Genomic DNA, 16,139 nt, shown 5'->3' with positions numbered 1-16,139 from the left:
CATGAGTAATTTTAGAGCATAAAGTATAATTGCTCTTACAGGGCTTCATCTCAGCCCTCTTTTTCAGGCTCTTTTCTCTCCTGAATTCTCCATTTGGGAACAGGCAGTCTAGTCCCGTGGGTCGAAGCCAGCTGGCTCAACACTGGTCATTCTCAAATGCATGTTTCCAGCCCCTCTTTAGGACTCTATGTGCCTGAACAAGAGCTCTTGATTCCCCCCCTTCACTCTCTGCCTGGCGACTTCTCTTGGGTTCCCCCATCACAGTAAATAATGCCATTTTTGACCCAGTTGTTCAGGCTCAGAAATCTTGGTTTGGATAAGAAAACAAGAGAGTGTCCTTGCCTCCTTCTCCCAGCACGCATCCAGTCCCTCAGTAATCTCCCGTGATTTACTCTGGTAAATCCTGACTGGTCCCTCTCAGCACCTCCTCTGCTGATCCCTTACTCTAGGCCACCACCATTTCTCTCTAGACTGCCTGGTACCCTCCTAACTGGCTTTTTGGTTTCTACCCCCGACTCACAGCCGTCCATTCTGCATTCCACAGCCAAAGCATGAACTGGATCACATGGATCCTGTTTATGATGATCGCCCAGGGCTTCCCCACACATCTGAAGAGATCTGAGGTCCTTGACATGGCCTTTATGCACCCTGGCCCCCGGCCCTTGGCTCACTCCCCAACACCCCTCTCCCCTGTTGCTGTGTCCCAGCCACACTGGCTTGTATGCTCTTCTTCCAGGTGTTCTCTGGCCTCAGAGCTTTGGCACTTGCCATTCTCTTACTGGAACGTTCATTCCCCAGATATTGTAGGGCACCTGCTGAGAAGCCATGGACAGGATTCAAAGGCTGCTGGTGCCACCGTTTGCTGATCATGTGACCTTGGGAAAAGTTGCTCACCCACCTCCTTTTAAAAATCAGTTTCTCATTGATAAGATGGATCCTGTGGCAGGGTTGTGGTGAGTTCATGCTGGGCAGTACTGGATCGTAAGCACTGGGGAAGCATGAGCTCCTCTTCCTGTGTCCTTTGCTTCCCAACTCCCTCATGTCTCTGTTCAGATGCCACCCAGAGAGGCCAGCCCTACCCACTGGGCCCAGAATAACAAACAGGGCTGCCATCACTTTCTGTCCCTCACCCTGCTCTTTTTCCCCCTTTAAATGTAGCATTTATTTGCTTGTTTTTGTTTTCGTTTTTATTTTTTTTTGGAGACAGTCTTGCTTTGTTGCCCCAGGCTGGAGTGCAGTGATGCAGTGTCAGCTCACTGCAACCTCTGCACCCGGGTTCAAGCGATTCTCCTGCCTTAGCCTCCTGAGTAGCTGGGATTACAGGCAGATGCCACCATGCCCGGCTAATATCTTGTGTTTTTAGTAGAGACAGGTTTTCACCATGTTGTCCAGACTGTTCTCACACTCCTGAGCTCAGGCAGTCCGCCTGCCCTGGCCTCCCAGAGTTGCTTGGATTACAGGTGTGAGCCACTGCGCCCGGCCTATTTGCTGCTTTTTTATGATTTTCTCCCTCATTGGGAGGTAAGCTCCCTGTCAGCTACTGTTTAACCAGAGCCCTGAATGGTGCCTGGCACATAGCTGATGCTCACTAATTTTTGTTGAATGGATAGTGAGTACCCATTGGGTATGGACTCCAGACCTCTTAAGGGAGACGGGTACATTTTACAAGCTTGAGGAGCACAGCCAGAGTGCAGGCTGTGACCATGTTCACACTCGTGCAGCTCAGTGCAGAGGGCCATCAGCAGTGAGTGGCTCGGTCAAGTTCATCTGGAGGTGGGGAGTTGTAAAGGACAGGAGGCACCACAGCCTGGAGGCTGAGGTCGGCAGCGTCGGGGGGAGAGGGGCTGGAGTCTTCCCCCGCGCAGCAGGCATTGCCTCTTCCAATACTGTCATGGCCCAAGTGAAGCAGAGGTTGTGGGACCCTCAACACTTGTCTTTGAGAGTCCACTGGATGTTGGCTGTTAGGTTCCATTTGACTCTCTGGAGAGGAGGGATGTAAGCTACAGCATAGGCAGGCAGTTGCAGGGCTATGCACAGTGTCCAGTCTTCTTAGGAGGAAGTAGGAGATAAAGGTGGGAAAGGTAGTTTGGGGCCAGACTCCAAAAGGCTTTGAATGCCAATCCATGTACTTAGGACTTCCACCTTTAGTATTATAGGAAGCATCAAGGAGCTTTTATTTTTTATTTATGTTTTTGAGACAGGGTCTGCCTCTTTCGCTCAGGCTGGAGTGCAGTGGTGCAATCTTGGCCCACTGCAACCTCTGCCTCCCAGGCTCAATTATTCTCCCATCTCAGCCCCCCACCCCCCATGCCCTGAGTAGCTGGGACTACGGACACATGCAGCACCATGCTTAGCTAGTTATGTTTTTCTTTGTTTTTTAGGGACAAGGGTTTTGCCATGTTGTCCAGGTAGGTCTCAAACTCCTGGGCTCAGGTGATCTATCTGCCTCTGCCTCCTAAAGTGCTGGGCTTACAGGCATGAGCCACAGTGCCTGGCCATATCAGGGATTTAGGAAGCATTCTCTATACATATTTAGACTTTCCCCTAAGTCTTCCACATTTCTCCCTTTCCCATACTGAGGGCTATGTTTAGTTCCTGGCCGAGTCCTGACTTTGTGAAGAACAAGTAAACAGCTTCTTCAGAAGGCTGGATGCTGAGCCCTGATTGTCCTTCAGTGAACCAGCCTCATCCATGAAGGACCTTGAAAAGCCAGAAGCTGTCTCATTGGGGGTCCTTGAAATTTGAAGCAAGGGACAGGTTCTGAGCCGCTGTGTTTTGCAGATTAGGTTAGTACAAGAAAGATGGGCTGGGTGTCTTTGCAGTTCATTTCTATAGAGTGTCATTCTAGGTCTGCCTGGATAGAGAAACGAAGCAGCCTCGTGTGGGATCCATCAGCAGTGGCCAGTGGGAGTCAGCATTTGTAGTTATTGACACATCTGCAGAATTGGGGAGGTGGGCTAGCTGTGGGAGAGCACTGCACTGGGAGTCGGTGTCTTGGGGCCTCTAGCCTCCTGTGAAAGGTCTTTTTTCTCTGGACCTCAGTTTCTCCATTTTATTATAATGAGCTGGGCTAGCTCATTAGTTCTTAACCTCTTGACTTCCTTAAGTTCTTAACCTCCTTAAGACTTTCGTGAAAGCCGTAAAGCCATAGACCTCTCTTCCTAGAAAAATGAACACACATGGTTTGCCAACACCTTAGGAACCCCCAAAGTCCATGACACAAAACCCTGGATCTGTAAGGCCCTGTCCCTTCCAACCCCCGGCCTTCCCCTGGGCATGTACCTCCAGCTACACAGGGCCTTCATACACGCTGCCCTTTGCCTGTTCCAGCTCTGCTCACCCTTCAAGTCTCACTCTTACCTGACTTCCCAGATCAGATTAGGTCACCCTGCTAAACATGCATCTCCCACCCTGAATTTAGCGCTGATCACAGTGATAACTGATTCTTCGTGCACATTATCTGACCCTCCCCAAGCTCCATGTTGGTATTTGTTGAATAAGTCTCTGAGGCCCCTCCAGATATGACATTCTGAGACTGATCTGTGAGTTTGCAGATGTATCATCAGAGAGCTTGTATTTCCTGTGACACTTGACATGTGGTGGCCTTTGCCTTTGATGATTTCCTCCTGGACTGGACAGGAGAGTCACTTCAAAGCAGTCTAGGCGAGACTCGGTGGCTCACATCTATAAATCCTAGGACTTTGGGAGGCTGAGGCTCGAGATCATAGGTTTGAGACCAGCCTGGCAACCAAGCAAGATGCTATCTCTACAAAAAATAATTTTAAAAATTAGCCAGGCATGGTGGCAAGTGTATATATTCACAGCTAGTCAGGAGGCTGAGGCAGGAGGATTCCTTGAGCTCAGCAGTTGGAGGCTGCAGTAAGCTGTGATTGCACCACCTCACTCCAGCCTGAACAACAGAGGCTCTGTCTCAAAAAAAGGCAGAGTCTAGAGGACCCAGAAGATAGAGAGTCTGACCCAGACTTTCTGCCTCAGTGCTCTGCTGGGCCTGACCTCCAGGCTGGTCATCGCCTTTGTTTATGTTCTGGGCTGAGCTGGAACTCCTACTTGGAACGTTCCCACAGTGCTTGGCGCTTCCTCTTATTGTTGTATTTTTCTCCAGGAGGGAAGTGACCAACATCAGACTTTCCTCCCAGCAGACAAATTCCATACACAAAGGTTTGTGTCAGCTACCGGGTACCCGCCTGAGAGCCCAGCCTCTGTTTCTTTGGTTCTGGGTGGGTGAATGTCCACATTACAGGGATCCACCAGTCCTTCCCTTCTGAGACATTTCTATCTTAAGAAAAAAAATCGTCTTCAAGAAGTGAGCAACGCCTTGAAGGATTCTGACTTCGATCAGAGTTCGTCTGAAGCCAACAGCCTCTTGCATGTAGGGGCAGGCATTCCTTTAAATGTTTCATGCTTCAGTGGCGGCTATATTACCTCTCTGGCTTATGTCATGTCCCACAATCAAAATATTATTCCTTCTGTAGTCCAGCTACCTGGGAGGCTGAGGCAGGAGGATCACTTGAGCCCAGTAGTTCGAGGCCAGCTGGGCAATATAAGGAGGCCCTGTCTCTTAAAAAAAAAAAAAATCCTGAGGTACAGATGTTTGTAAGATAAATTTTATTTTAATTATAGTAAGAGAATGAATTATTCAACAGAATATTGTAATGGATCTTACTCTGAGATGGGGGAGAAGATCCCTAGTGAGGGTCAATAATTTTTTTCAATGTATTGTATCTAAAGCTTAGAGATTTATAGATGATAATAATAATAAAAAGATCAATAGTAGCTATTCTCATTGTCTGCTATGTACCAACAAATTTTAAACATCTTTATTTTATTTTTTTAAAGTTGGGGTCTCACTCTGTGGCCCAGACTGGAGTGCAGTGTGCAGTCACAAATCACTGCAGTCCTGACCTCCTGGGCTCAAATGATTTTCCTGCCTCAACCTCCCACATCAGCCTCCCAAGTCTAAATATCTTATTTAACCTTTAAACTGCCCTATGAAGTGGATAGTGTAATTGTACACATGAATGTATGTGAAAATACGTGAGGAGAGGGGAAGATTCTATCCCAAAGTTGCTCACATAGATACAAACTAGGCCAGCTGGCCTTCAAAGCCAGTTCCTTCACACTGCCCTCCTGCCTTTTCTGGTCATGGGAAAATGGGCAGCAGAGGTTTTCCTAGCCAAGGATAAAGATTTGGGAGCTGGATCTGGCCTTCAAACTAAGCCCAGCCTTGATCCCTATCCGTCTCTGAGGAATCTGAAATGGGGGAGGGGCTCGTTGGAGGAGATGATCTTGTGAATCTGCTTGGGTTTTACAGAGATTTGGGGCTTGTAGTAGTCATACGTGAAGGAGTGACCTTGATAACACATGGTCAAATCGGGTCTGATTGAGGGCAGTTCGTACAGTCACAGCATTCTCTACATACTTGTGCAAGGCTTAGAAACTCATCACAGTGGCTGTGCAATCAGCCTTCTGCTTCTGGTAACAGTTCACTTTTGATTCTTCCCATTTGTGAAGAATCAAAAAAGGTTTGTGTTGTCTCCCTGAAATGTGGGCTGGAGATGGGTCACTTGCCCATCTTCCATTGCAAGCATATTGGTCTTTGGGGGATGGCTCAATTTTTTTTTTTTGCTTAGTCTGGTGCATTGCAGAAGGGATGACTATAAAAGACACTTTCTCAGCTGGGGATTAGAGAGGAATTCTTAAGATTAGATTATTCTGTTCCTTTCCCTCTGAACAATTCCATTGGAATAAGTGTGTGGGCCAGGGGGATAGACATGATTACCTGAGAAGCGGTTGGACCACAGGGGTCTTGTTTCAGTGCTGTTCTCTCAGGGAAATGTCCGGTTCATGCTAAATGTTTGTTCATAAATTAGTTGTTTGGAACCTAGGATGCATTTTCTTCTGGAAACACCATTACAAATGTGTTGACCCCCAGCTAAGAAACACCAGAGCCGGGGTTCTGTAACTATGAGCCATTGTTCTGTGTGTGCACAGGCATCGAGAGGAGCTGCCCCAGGCATGGCTGCTGACTTCAGGGGCTTTGCACACTGATAGGAAGGAAACTCCAGGGCTGGGGAGGGGTGGGGACGTGGAGGAAAAGGCGCCTCAGCTGCCCACACCCTCTGACTCTTGCTTGGAGAGGAGAGTTTACTTATGGATTAGAAACTTGGCTAACACATTCCAGGGGGTGGGAACAATCAGTGTGTGTATGTTGGGGATAATTCTCATTGGTTTATTTCATCACCTATCCACCCATTTGTTCAACCGAGTTATTAAGTACCTACTGTGTACTCAGTATTCTGCTGTGCAACTGTTAGGTTTCACAGGACCCCTCTGGTGTGGTGGGGGGTTCCCTGTGCTTTGTTCCAGTTTGTGGCTGCAGTTTAATCTGGGGAGGAGCCTGAGGGCTCTGTGAGGGAAATGGGGAGCCTCTGCACGCTTGCTCTTTCCTGTTGCCTCACTGGCGACGGTGTGACAGACACGTGCTATTTGCTTTGCCGAGTTTGGAATCTTGACTGTGATTTTGCAAAAATTATCTCTGTATTGGTAGATCAAAATAGGAAGCGTTTCATAAGTGAAATATTTCATCTTTTCATATGAAAATAGGTGGAGTACAGTGGCTCACATCTGTAAACCCAGGACTTTGGGAGGCTGAGGCAGGAGGGTCACTTGAGGCCAGGAGTTTGAGATCAGCCTGGGCAACATAGGGAGACCCTGTCTCTACGAGAAACTTTAAAAATTAGCCAGGCGAGGTGGCATGCACCTGTAGTCCTAGCTTCTTGGGAGGCCCAGGCAGGAGGATTGCTTGGGCCTGCATGATTGTGCCACCACACTTCACCCAGGGTGACACAGCAAGACCCTGTCTGCAAAAAAAGAAAAATATTCACCAAGGACTTCCTGAGTTTCAGGCAGCATGCTAAATACTTCACAAATGTTCTTACAGCTGAGGAGGTGGAACTGGAATTATGCCCAGTTAACAGATAGGGAAACTGAGGCTGCTGTTCTCAGTTGGCAGAGCCAGGATTTGCACCCAGGTGTTTGGGCTCCAAAGCATGCATTCTTCTTCTTTTTTTTTTTTTCTTGGAGACATAGTCTCGCTTTGCCACCCAGGCTGGAGTGCCGTGGCGTGATCTTGGCTTACTGCAACCTCCGGCACCTGGGTTCAAGTGATTCTCCTTCCTCAGTCCCCCATGTAGCTGGGATTACAGCTTAGTGCCACCATGCCTGGATAATTTTTGTATTGTTAGTAGAGACAGGATTTCACCATGTTGGCCAGTCTAGTTTTGAACTCCCAGCCTCAGGTGATCCACCCACCTCAGCCTCCCAAAGTGCTGGGATTACAGGCATGAGTCACCTAGCTCGGCCCAGAGCCTGCGTTCTTACCCATATTATGCTATGGGGATTCTTTAGGAGTTCTGATAACCTCAAACTCTGGGATTGAAATAAATGAAATCCTTTCATCTACCTCAGCGTTGTCTTCCTTTTTACCAAGAATATATGATTGATTTCATTCCCTTCTTTTCTTCCAGAAAACCCATTGTTCAGAATTTGTGTAGTGTAGCCCTTTCTCCAGCAAAATTGTTCCCAAAGTGCAGTGGAAGTCTGGAACTTGAGGCTATAGATTTTTAGCTGTGTTTGTCCCCATGGTGTTTTCTTCTTTGGAGACTGAGGTGTAGCATGTGTTTTGATGTTTTGTTTTGTGTTTCCCTTGGAAACACAGTATTAGTGAAATCAGCTTGTTTTCTCTGACAGTACTTGTTGCATGGTGCACACTGGTGTGAGCATGGGACTCTGAAATAGAAGGTGTGGCATAAGGGACTGTGTGAAAATGTTTCTCCTGGCATGCTGCAGAATGGTTCATTTATGACTTTCAGCTTTTTGATCACCTGATTCCCCACTTCTCCCATGGGGAAAAGTGGTATTAAAAGTATCTGGAAATAAAATTCACCCTCCGAGCTGCTGCTATGCTGATGAGTAATAAAGTGTCAAAAGAATGCCGAGGAACAGCTTCTTAATATAGACCATTACTGAGATGCACCGGTAGGGCGATAACAAGCCTTTTCTTCTGATTTCCTCCCTGAAGCCAAAGGGATTTTGAAAGGCAGAAGGCAAAGACTGTTCAAAGTGAAATTTCTCAAGCTTTCCTTGTGAGGGCTACATGGGCTCTGGCGCTGGGTGGTGTGGGATGTCCAAGAGATGATCCCCTTCCAGCCAGTGACTCGGCCCTCAATTGCCATTCAGGAAAGACGCCGGGCTCGGGAGGGCCCTGTGATCCTCTGGCTTTAAAATGGGCAATGCTATTGAAAAACAGAAGCCCTTGAAACGAAGCCATCTGTACCCCTGGAAACAAGGTAAGAAAGCCCTGGGCTTCCTTTCCAGGAAGAAGCAAGGAGGCAGTCTTCTCTGAGAGACTGGCCAAGCACCAGAGCCGAAGTGCTTGGGGAATCACCTTCCAAAGCAGAAAGCACTGGCAGTCCAACATGGTTTCAAGAAAATTCACAGTTCTCCTAAGGAATAAGGTGATTCCTCTCTCAATATCATGGCTTGGTTTGGCTGAGGGTTTAGTTCAGCTTGAGATATTTCATTCAGGGCAGTATGTGTCTATTGAAAATTTTTACTTTTTATGAAATATTCCAAGTCAGCCGCGTGTGGGGACTCACATCTGTAATCCCAGCACTTTGGGAAACCGAGGCGGGCAGATCACTTGAGGTCAGGAGTTCGAGTCCAGCCTGGCCAACATGGCGAAACCCCATCTCTACTAATAATATAAAAAGTAGTCGGGCATGGTGGTGGGTACTTTTAGACCCAGCTACTCAGGAGGCTGAGACAGGAGAATCACTTGAACCCGGAATTGGGAGGTTGCAGTAGCTGAGATCATGCCACTGCACTTTAGCCTGGGTGACAAATTGAAACTGTCTCAAAAAAATGAAATAAAGTAAAATAAATGTTCCAAGTCAAAGCTTTGGTATCTAGGAGTTTGAGGCTTTTGTGATATTTTTGGTTTAGAGAACGTTACTAACAGCCTTTAAATATATAGCACTTCCAAAAGTTCCAAAGTACTTTCTGTAAAATCTTACGTTTATCCATCCTGGACACCCAGGAAGTGGGACAGCAGCCTCTCCTAACACCTGCTCTGTCTCTCTAGGGCTTGGGATCATGTCAGCTGGAGGAGGAGGAAGTTGGCAGGGCCATGGAGCAGTTCAGTGGTACATTTGGAAATCCAGGACCTTTAATAGTGTCTCCGTGCAGGACAGTCTTCTGACCACTCAGCAGCCTTTTTTCATAGTTATTGACTTATTGACCCAGGAGGCTGGCCAGCCAGCAGACATACCAGAGATGACATGTGCAGAACTTCACCAGGTCTTTGCCTCCTCTTGCCAGAAGAAGTTGCAGTAGCATTTGATCTGTAGCAAGACAGGTAGTTCACAACTGCATGTATTAGGAATGTGTTTATGAAAAGAAAAACTAGCTGGAAGAAAATTTGTGGAAATGTTAAGAGCAGTTGTTGTTTGTCAAATGATAGATCTTTTTCTTTCTAAAAGAAGGTAGGTTGGATGCTAATTTACTGTCAGGTTCAAGCCCTTCTGACTGTCCCTGAGTCATTCTTTTGTCTGACATGTTACTTTGGAAAGGGTGCTCCTTAGCATTCCTTGATTAGATCCTGGTTTGAACAATTAGAGACAGTGGGGGACAGTTTGGAAAATTTGAATATGAACTCCATGGTAGATTAGAATAAGGAACTGTTGCTCATGTGATTTTGTGTGATATGGTGCTGAGTCATGTAGGAGTATGTGCTTTTTTTGAATAGTCATGCTGAAATATTTAGGGGTGAAGAGCTATGCTGCCTATCATTTACTCTCTAAAATCACAATCATTCTCTGGTTACTCTGTGTACACCTTAGTAAATTTGTATGCCTTTTTTTCCAATTAAAAACAATACTGTAATCTTAGCACTTTGGGAGGCCGAGGCAGGCAGATCACATGAGGCCAGGAGTTTAAGACCAGCCTGGCCAACATGGTGAAACTCTGTCTCTACTAAAATACAAATATTAGCTGGGCTTGGTGGTACACATCTGTAATCCCAGCTACTCGGGAGGCTGAGCACTCACGCGAGATAATTGCTTGAGCCCAGGAGGCGGAGGTTGCAGTGAGCTAAGGTCATGCCACTGCACTTCAGCCTGGGCAACAGAGTGGGACTCTGTCTTGAAAAAGAAAAAAATAAAAATAAAAATAACAAAATGGTTCAGCAAAATACACTGTATAAATAAATGGGGACCTAAGATAAGCAAAAAGGGGTAAGCTTAACAAGTGTTAGAGTCCATGTCATCGATATATGAGATTTGTTACACTTTGTTTCAGTATTTTTACACGTTAAAATAAGGAACCAGGCCGGTCTGGTGGCTCACGCCTATAATCCCAGCACTTTTGAATAGTCATGCTAAAATAGTAGTACCAGCTACTCAGGAGGCTGAGGTGGGAGGATTGCTTGAACGTAGGAGGCGGAAGTTGCAGTGAATTGAGATTGCACCACTGCACTCCAGCCTGGTGACAGAGCAAAACCCCCATTTCAAAAAAAAAAAGAATCCCAGGCCACCAGCATGACCCTCCCAGGTACTTTGGGAGGCTGGGGCGGATGGATCACGAGGTCAGGAGTTCAAGACCAACCTGGCCAACATGGTGAAACTCCATCTCTACCAAAAAATGCAAAAAAATTAGCCGCCTGTAATCCTAGCTACTCAGGAGGCTGAGGCAGGATAATTGCTCAAACCCGAGAGGCAGAGGTTGCAGTGAGCTGAGATTGCACCACTGCACTCCAGCCTGGGCAACAGAGCAAGATTCTGTCTCAAAAATAAATAAATAACCAGTTCTGACTTTGTACTGTGTCCTTCAGAATGAGCCTTAGCAGACACTGGTATTTACTGAAGCTGACCAAGATGCAGCACGCTTCTGAGTTCAGCACCGTGTGTGCTGGTGTCTCCAGCCACCCAGGAGAAAATCAGCATTGATCCAGCTACTTAAAAGCACCACTTTTAGAAATTTAATGTATTTACTTACTTTTGGATTGTCTCTGGTTCTCCTTGGAAAACCATGAGTTAAAAAATCGGAAAATTTTCATTGGAAGCGGCTGGGTGTGTAGACAAAAGGAAAGGTTCTATGTTTCATTTTGTTTTGTTTAGTTGTGTTCAGTAATTTAAATGAGAGGAGTGATAAGACCACTGTTGGTGATTTCAAGATCCCCCGTGAATTGGAGATTAAAAAAAACAAAGAAGAAGAACAGAACAACTCATGGCTCGTGGTTTTTTAAATCTTCACAGGTCCCATTAACCAGGAGCACATCTTTGGCACATAGTGTTTTGTTTATTTGGGCTGATAGACCCAGGGACTGAGTTTGTCTCCCCAGTTCAAAGTCTGTCTCAGAAGGAAAAGCCATTTTTCATATCGTACCATGCCCCGCTGAGGAGTCAAAATAACAGAGCTGGGGAGTGGTCCTTCACAGTTGTTCTGTTTGTCTTTGTCTTGAGAGGTTGCTTACATTTTGGAAATGGGATTATAAAACAGTGTTTAGGAACTGGAATTAAAGATTCCCAGTAAGGCTGGGTGCAATGGCTCACACTTGTAATCCCAGCACTTTGGGAGGCTGAGGCAGGCAGATCACTTGAGCTCAAGAGTTTGAGACCAAGACCAGCCTAGGCAACATGGCAAAACCCCATCTCTACCAAAAATACAGAAAATTAGCCAGGCATGGTGACGTGCATATGTAGTCCCAGCTACTCAGGAGGCTGAGGTGGGAGGATTGCTTGAACCTAGGAGACGGAGATGGCAGTGAGTTGAGATTGCACCACTGCACTCCAGCCTGGTGACATTTCAAAACCCCCATTTCAAAAAAAAAAAAAGAAAAAGAATCCCAGGCCACCAGCATGACCCTGATCTGCATCCCACATTCAATGTGGTTGTGAAATCTTGGTGGATGAATGATCGCCTCAGGTTTTAGGGCAAGTAGCACAGTCTACTTTAGGGACAAGTAAATGGGAATCCCAGGCATATCATCATGTGGATTTGCTACAGGCAATTGGGGCAGCCCAGGGTGGCCCCTGATTTCTCCCAGATGCCCCTGTGTTAGGTGCTCCAGAGAATAAGACTTTAACTAGAGCCAAAGATGATCATGAATAGGAAGGTCAGGCCCAGGGTGCATTCCAGAGACGAATTTAAAGCAAACTGTTAACTGTCATTTAGGTCATTTACGTGTGCTTCCATGTCATACACCTGGGGGGTTGAAAAGCCGCAGAGGCAGGATGCCAGTGTGAAAAACGTGAATCTCACAGCCTCTACCTGCTGTCACCCTACAGAGCACTTTATGCCTGCTAGAGAAGCCTCTCTAGTGATTTGAGACAGTGCGGGACTTGTACCCGATGAGAGGACCATTATACTGTCTGACTTGTAGTTCTGGTTTTTGTTTTTTGATAGCTCTCAGGACAAACCCCAAACATAAGAAAATGTTTTTTACAATAATGGATGCTTTTCGTGGTCAAGGAATCTGACTCATTTGCATTACCATAGTGAGTTTTAGCAGGCCCCCCCCCCCAAAAAAAAAGATGAGAAGTGGGAGGAGGCAGTGGCTCGAGTGTGATCCTGAGAGTTTCAGCCGGAGTTCTGCCCCAACCTGCCTTCTGACCTTGAGCAAAGGCATTTTCTAATGCCGAATGCTCTCACTTTCCTTGTCCACAGTGGCCTGTTCCAAATGACTGCACTGTATTGTGTTGTTTAATTCACATCCATGGGATTTTTTTATTGATCTGCTTACCACTTGATTGTAAACCACCTAAGGGCTGGCAGTTGTGGGGTTCATTGTTTTGTCCTCAGCACCTGCACAGTGCCTGGCACATGTGCTCTCTGTGAGTGCTCCCTGGCTGCAGTGTCGCCGCTAGTATAAAGGAGGATAGGCATATGCAGGGCGTGGTGGTTCCTGGTGCACAGTGCACAGTGGACATGCAATAAATAGTAGTTACCAGTGCCAGCAGGTGGATTTGGGACTTGGAAGGTGGCAGGTGGTTATTTGGGACCTGGAAATGTTCATTCTTAGCATTTCACTGCCCAAAGTAGAAATATTGGAAAATGAAAATAGTTATAGTATACCTTTCTCTTTCCCACAGCAATTCTGAGTTGGCAAACAGTAAATGTATTGATGATTGTTCAGTTGTAAATATTACTTCACAAAAGCCCCTCTTAAAGAGTTAATATTTAGTTGTTGATTCAGACAGCTGGGGGAAACTGAAATTTAGAGCTAAATTGAACTTCTCGGAAATAGGCTTGTAATCCTGCCCTCCCAGAGGACGGCGGGCAGGTGGGCAGACAGGCAGGCGGGCGGGTGGGTAGGCAGGCAACCTGGCTCTTTTCCTTCCTTTCTTTCCTTTTGTTCCTTCCTTTTCTCTCTTCTTCTCTCTTTCAACATAATTTGGAGAGTTGCTCACAGTATACATTTTGGCTTATGGAAGTACAGCACTGACAGAAGTTTCCTTGGGAATTAAAATTTGCAGCAGTAATTGCAAATTGAATTGTTATCTCCTTTAAAAATCCCAGCAGCTCGGGGCCATACTAGCCTGGTAAATGGAAATGTTAATGATTTGCGTGTTTGTACACAGTGTGGGTGTGAGCGAATAAAATTAACACCCTTAGTAGAAGAGCTGACTATAAAAAGCTTCAGCCCGCAGACCTTGGCGGACTGTGGGGTTTGCTCTGCTGGCAGCAGATTGGCAGGCCCAGGTGGGGCTGGGGGTGGGAGGGTGAGCTGAGGATTTGCCTCACTTCTGAATGCCAGTGTTTGCTCTGCCATAGCGGCAAATTTAGAAATGTTTGGATTCCAGTCAGCAAAGGTGTTTCAACTCGCCTCTGCACTCTAGATAGTGAAGTAGCATCTGGGGCAGCTGGATGCTCATGTGCTAGCTAATTAATATTGATTTGGAATGCATATGGGCTGGGTGCTGCAGTAACCACAGGCTCAGTGCCTTCTAGCTAATAAGTAAGGCAAGACAAATTACTTCACGTTTCCAGGCCTGTTTCCTGATCTCTAAATGAGATTAATAATAATGCGTACTCTGAAGGACTATTGTGAGCACTAAATGAGATAATTCACATAAAGGGACTATAGCCCTTAGCGTACAGTGAGCATTTAATGAATAATAGTGATTCTTGTTATCATGCATTACATAGTAGAGAGAACCCTGGATTTACCAGGTCCATGGACATAGATCATAGGTTTGGCTTCATCACAATCCCAGTGGCTCTGTGAGTTTAGGTAATTGTCCACCTGTTTCTTCTCTCAGTTTAAGGTATCACATGCCTATGGTCTTGAAGGACCCCTTGCGGGCTGTGCATAAATGACCATCAGCATTGGTCACTGCCTTTCATATCTGCAAGCTCCTGGAGCATTCAGTACCTGCTTAGATAGCCTCGGTTTGGCGGCTGAGCTGAAGGATCACAGGAGTGCTTTTAATTGTGTTGAATTTCTTTGAAAATTTCTTTTGGACTCTGAAGCCCAGATGCCAGGGTGGAGTCTTTGTTCTCCCACTTTCTAGTTGGCTGAACCTTGGGCAAGTTACTTAATTTCTGGGCCTCAATTTCCTTATCTGCAAATAGTGCCCACCTTATAGGGTGACGTGGGTGAGGATGAAGGATTCTGTGCATGTGCAGTGTTAGAACAGTGCCCGGCATGCAGTAAGTATTCAGTAAATGTTTATTATTATTACTACTTTTAGGTCACATATAGAGATGTTAAGTTTAATTTTGGTTGAAATGATGTTACATTACTAAAGAAAAACATTGCAACAAATGGACAAAATGCAACAAGAAGATGCATGTTGAGTAGCTAAGCCTAAAAGATGTAGAAGAATGGGCATGATGGCTCACACCTGTAATCACAGCACTTTGGGAGGCTGAGGTGGGAGGATCACTTGAGCTCAGGAGTTCAAGACCAGCCTGGACAACATAGTGAGACTCTGTCTACAGAAAATTTTTAAAAATTAAATAAAACTAACTGGGTGTGGTGGCACACATGCAGTAGCATGATCACGACTCACTACAGCCTCTGCCTCCTGGCCTCAGGTGCTCCTCCCTGCATTACAGCCTGGGCAAAGTGAGACCCTGTCTTAAAATAAATGAATGAAAGAATGACCTAAAACATAGTGAGCCAGTAAAAGTGTTAGTAGGTATCATTATTCTTTTTCAGAGCTGCTGCACATTGTGCATATTTTTCATAGAGTTGTCATATGCAAATAATTTTGTTTTCTTTTAATTTTCTGCCTCTATGTGGTCTTAATAGCTTCACTGACTATGACATTCCATCATGTTACTGTTCCATAACTTATGAAATCAATTACCTACTGTTGAATATTGAAATTATTTCCACTTTTTGCTGTTACAGGTCAGATAGCAGTAAGTAGCTTCATTAATACAGTTTTGTGATTCTGTTGGATGATTTCCTTATGAAAAGTTCCCAGTGTAACATAGAAATAGCTAGGAACATAGAAATAGCTTTAAGGATCTTGCCTTGTTGTTTTCCAAAAGCAGTGCATTTATGAGTGATGCATGAATTTACCAGTTAGTCACAAGCACATCAGCATTTGAAATATTACCATTTTGAGGTAATTCCTCTTGTCAAACTTAAACTACACTTACAAACACCATTTTGATGAATTATCTGATGGCATGGGACTCAGAGAAACGTTATGAGAAGTTCAAAAGCCATTATCAGTGTTAAGAATCCATTTTGTTATAAAATTCTAATTTCCCACAGCCATTTGCTTTGAGCTTACTCAATCTCATTCAAGTGCTGAGTTTCATAGAAAAGAGAAATGAGGCTTTATTTAAGTGTACCCAGTTACCATCACAACTCTTATCTTCTGCCTCCCAGAGAGCAATGATTGTTAAATACTTGAATTTCTTCACATGAAAGAGACAGAGTGAGCCCAGAAGTGTTATTAACATGGTTAATGTAATGCTTACTTTAGGCAGCGTGACTAATGACCCAACAATCCCTCTTCGGCTGCGCTTCTGTAGAGGGCTAACTCGTCACAATTTCCCCAACTGCTGATGTATGACGAGAGCACCAGTGCCGTTGTTAGGAA

General features: G+C 45.5%; 1 protein-coding gene across 5 annotated transcripts in view; it reads left to right on the top strand.

Moving 5' to 3' along the window:
• RAPGEF1 (Rap guanine nucleotide exchange factor 1) overlaps positions 1-16,139 on the top strand; it is a 151,902-nt gene that overhangs the window by 18,421 nt on the left and 117,342 nt on the right. Inside the window, exon 1 of one of the 5 annotated variants that reach the window (XM_002743411.7) lies at positions 8,104-8,369. The exons of the other annotated variants lie outside the window; for them this stretch is intronic. Coding sequence (XP_002743457.1) covers positions 8,306-8,369 — 64 coding nt within the window. The 5' untranslated portion in view covers positions 8,104-8,305. Of the gene's footprint in view, positions 1-8,103; positions 8,370-16,139 lie in introns of those variants that run through there. 5 annotated transcript variants of the gene reach the window in all.

The sequence above is a fragment of the Callithrix jacchus genome, chromosome 1 (assembly GCF_049354715.1).
Source record: "Callithrix jacchus isolate 240 chromosome 1, calJac240_pri, whole genome shotgun sequence".
NCBI lineage: Eukaryota > Metazoa > Chordata > Mammalia > Primates > Cebidae > Callithrix > Callithrix jacchus.
Note: the sequence above shows the minus strand (reverse complement) of the source record. Positions and strands in the feature narration are given on the sequence as shown.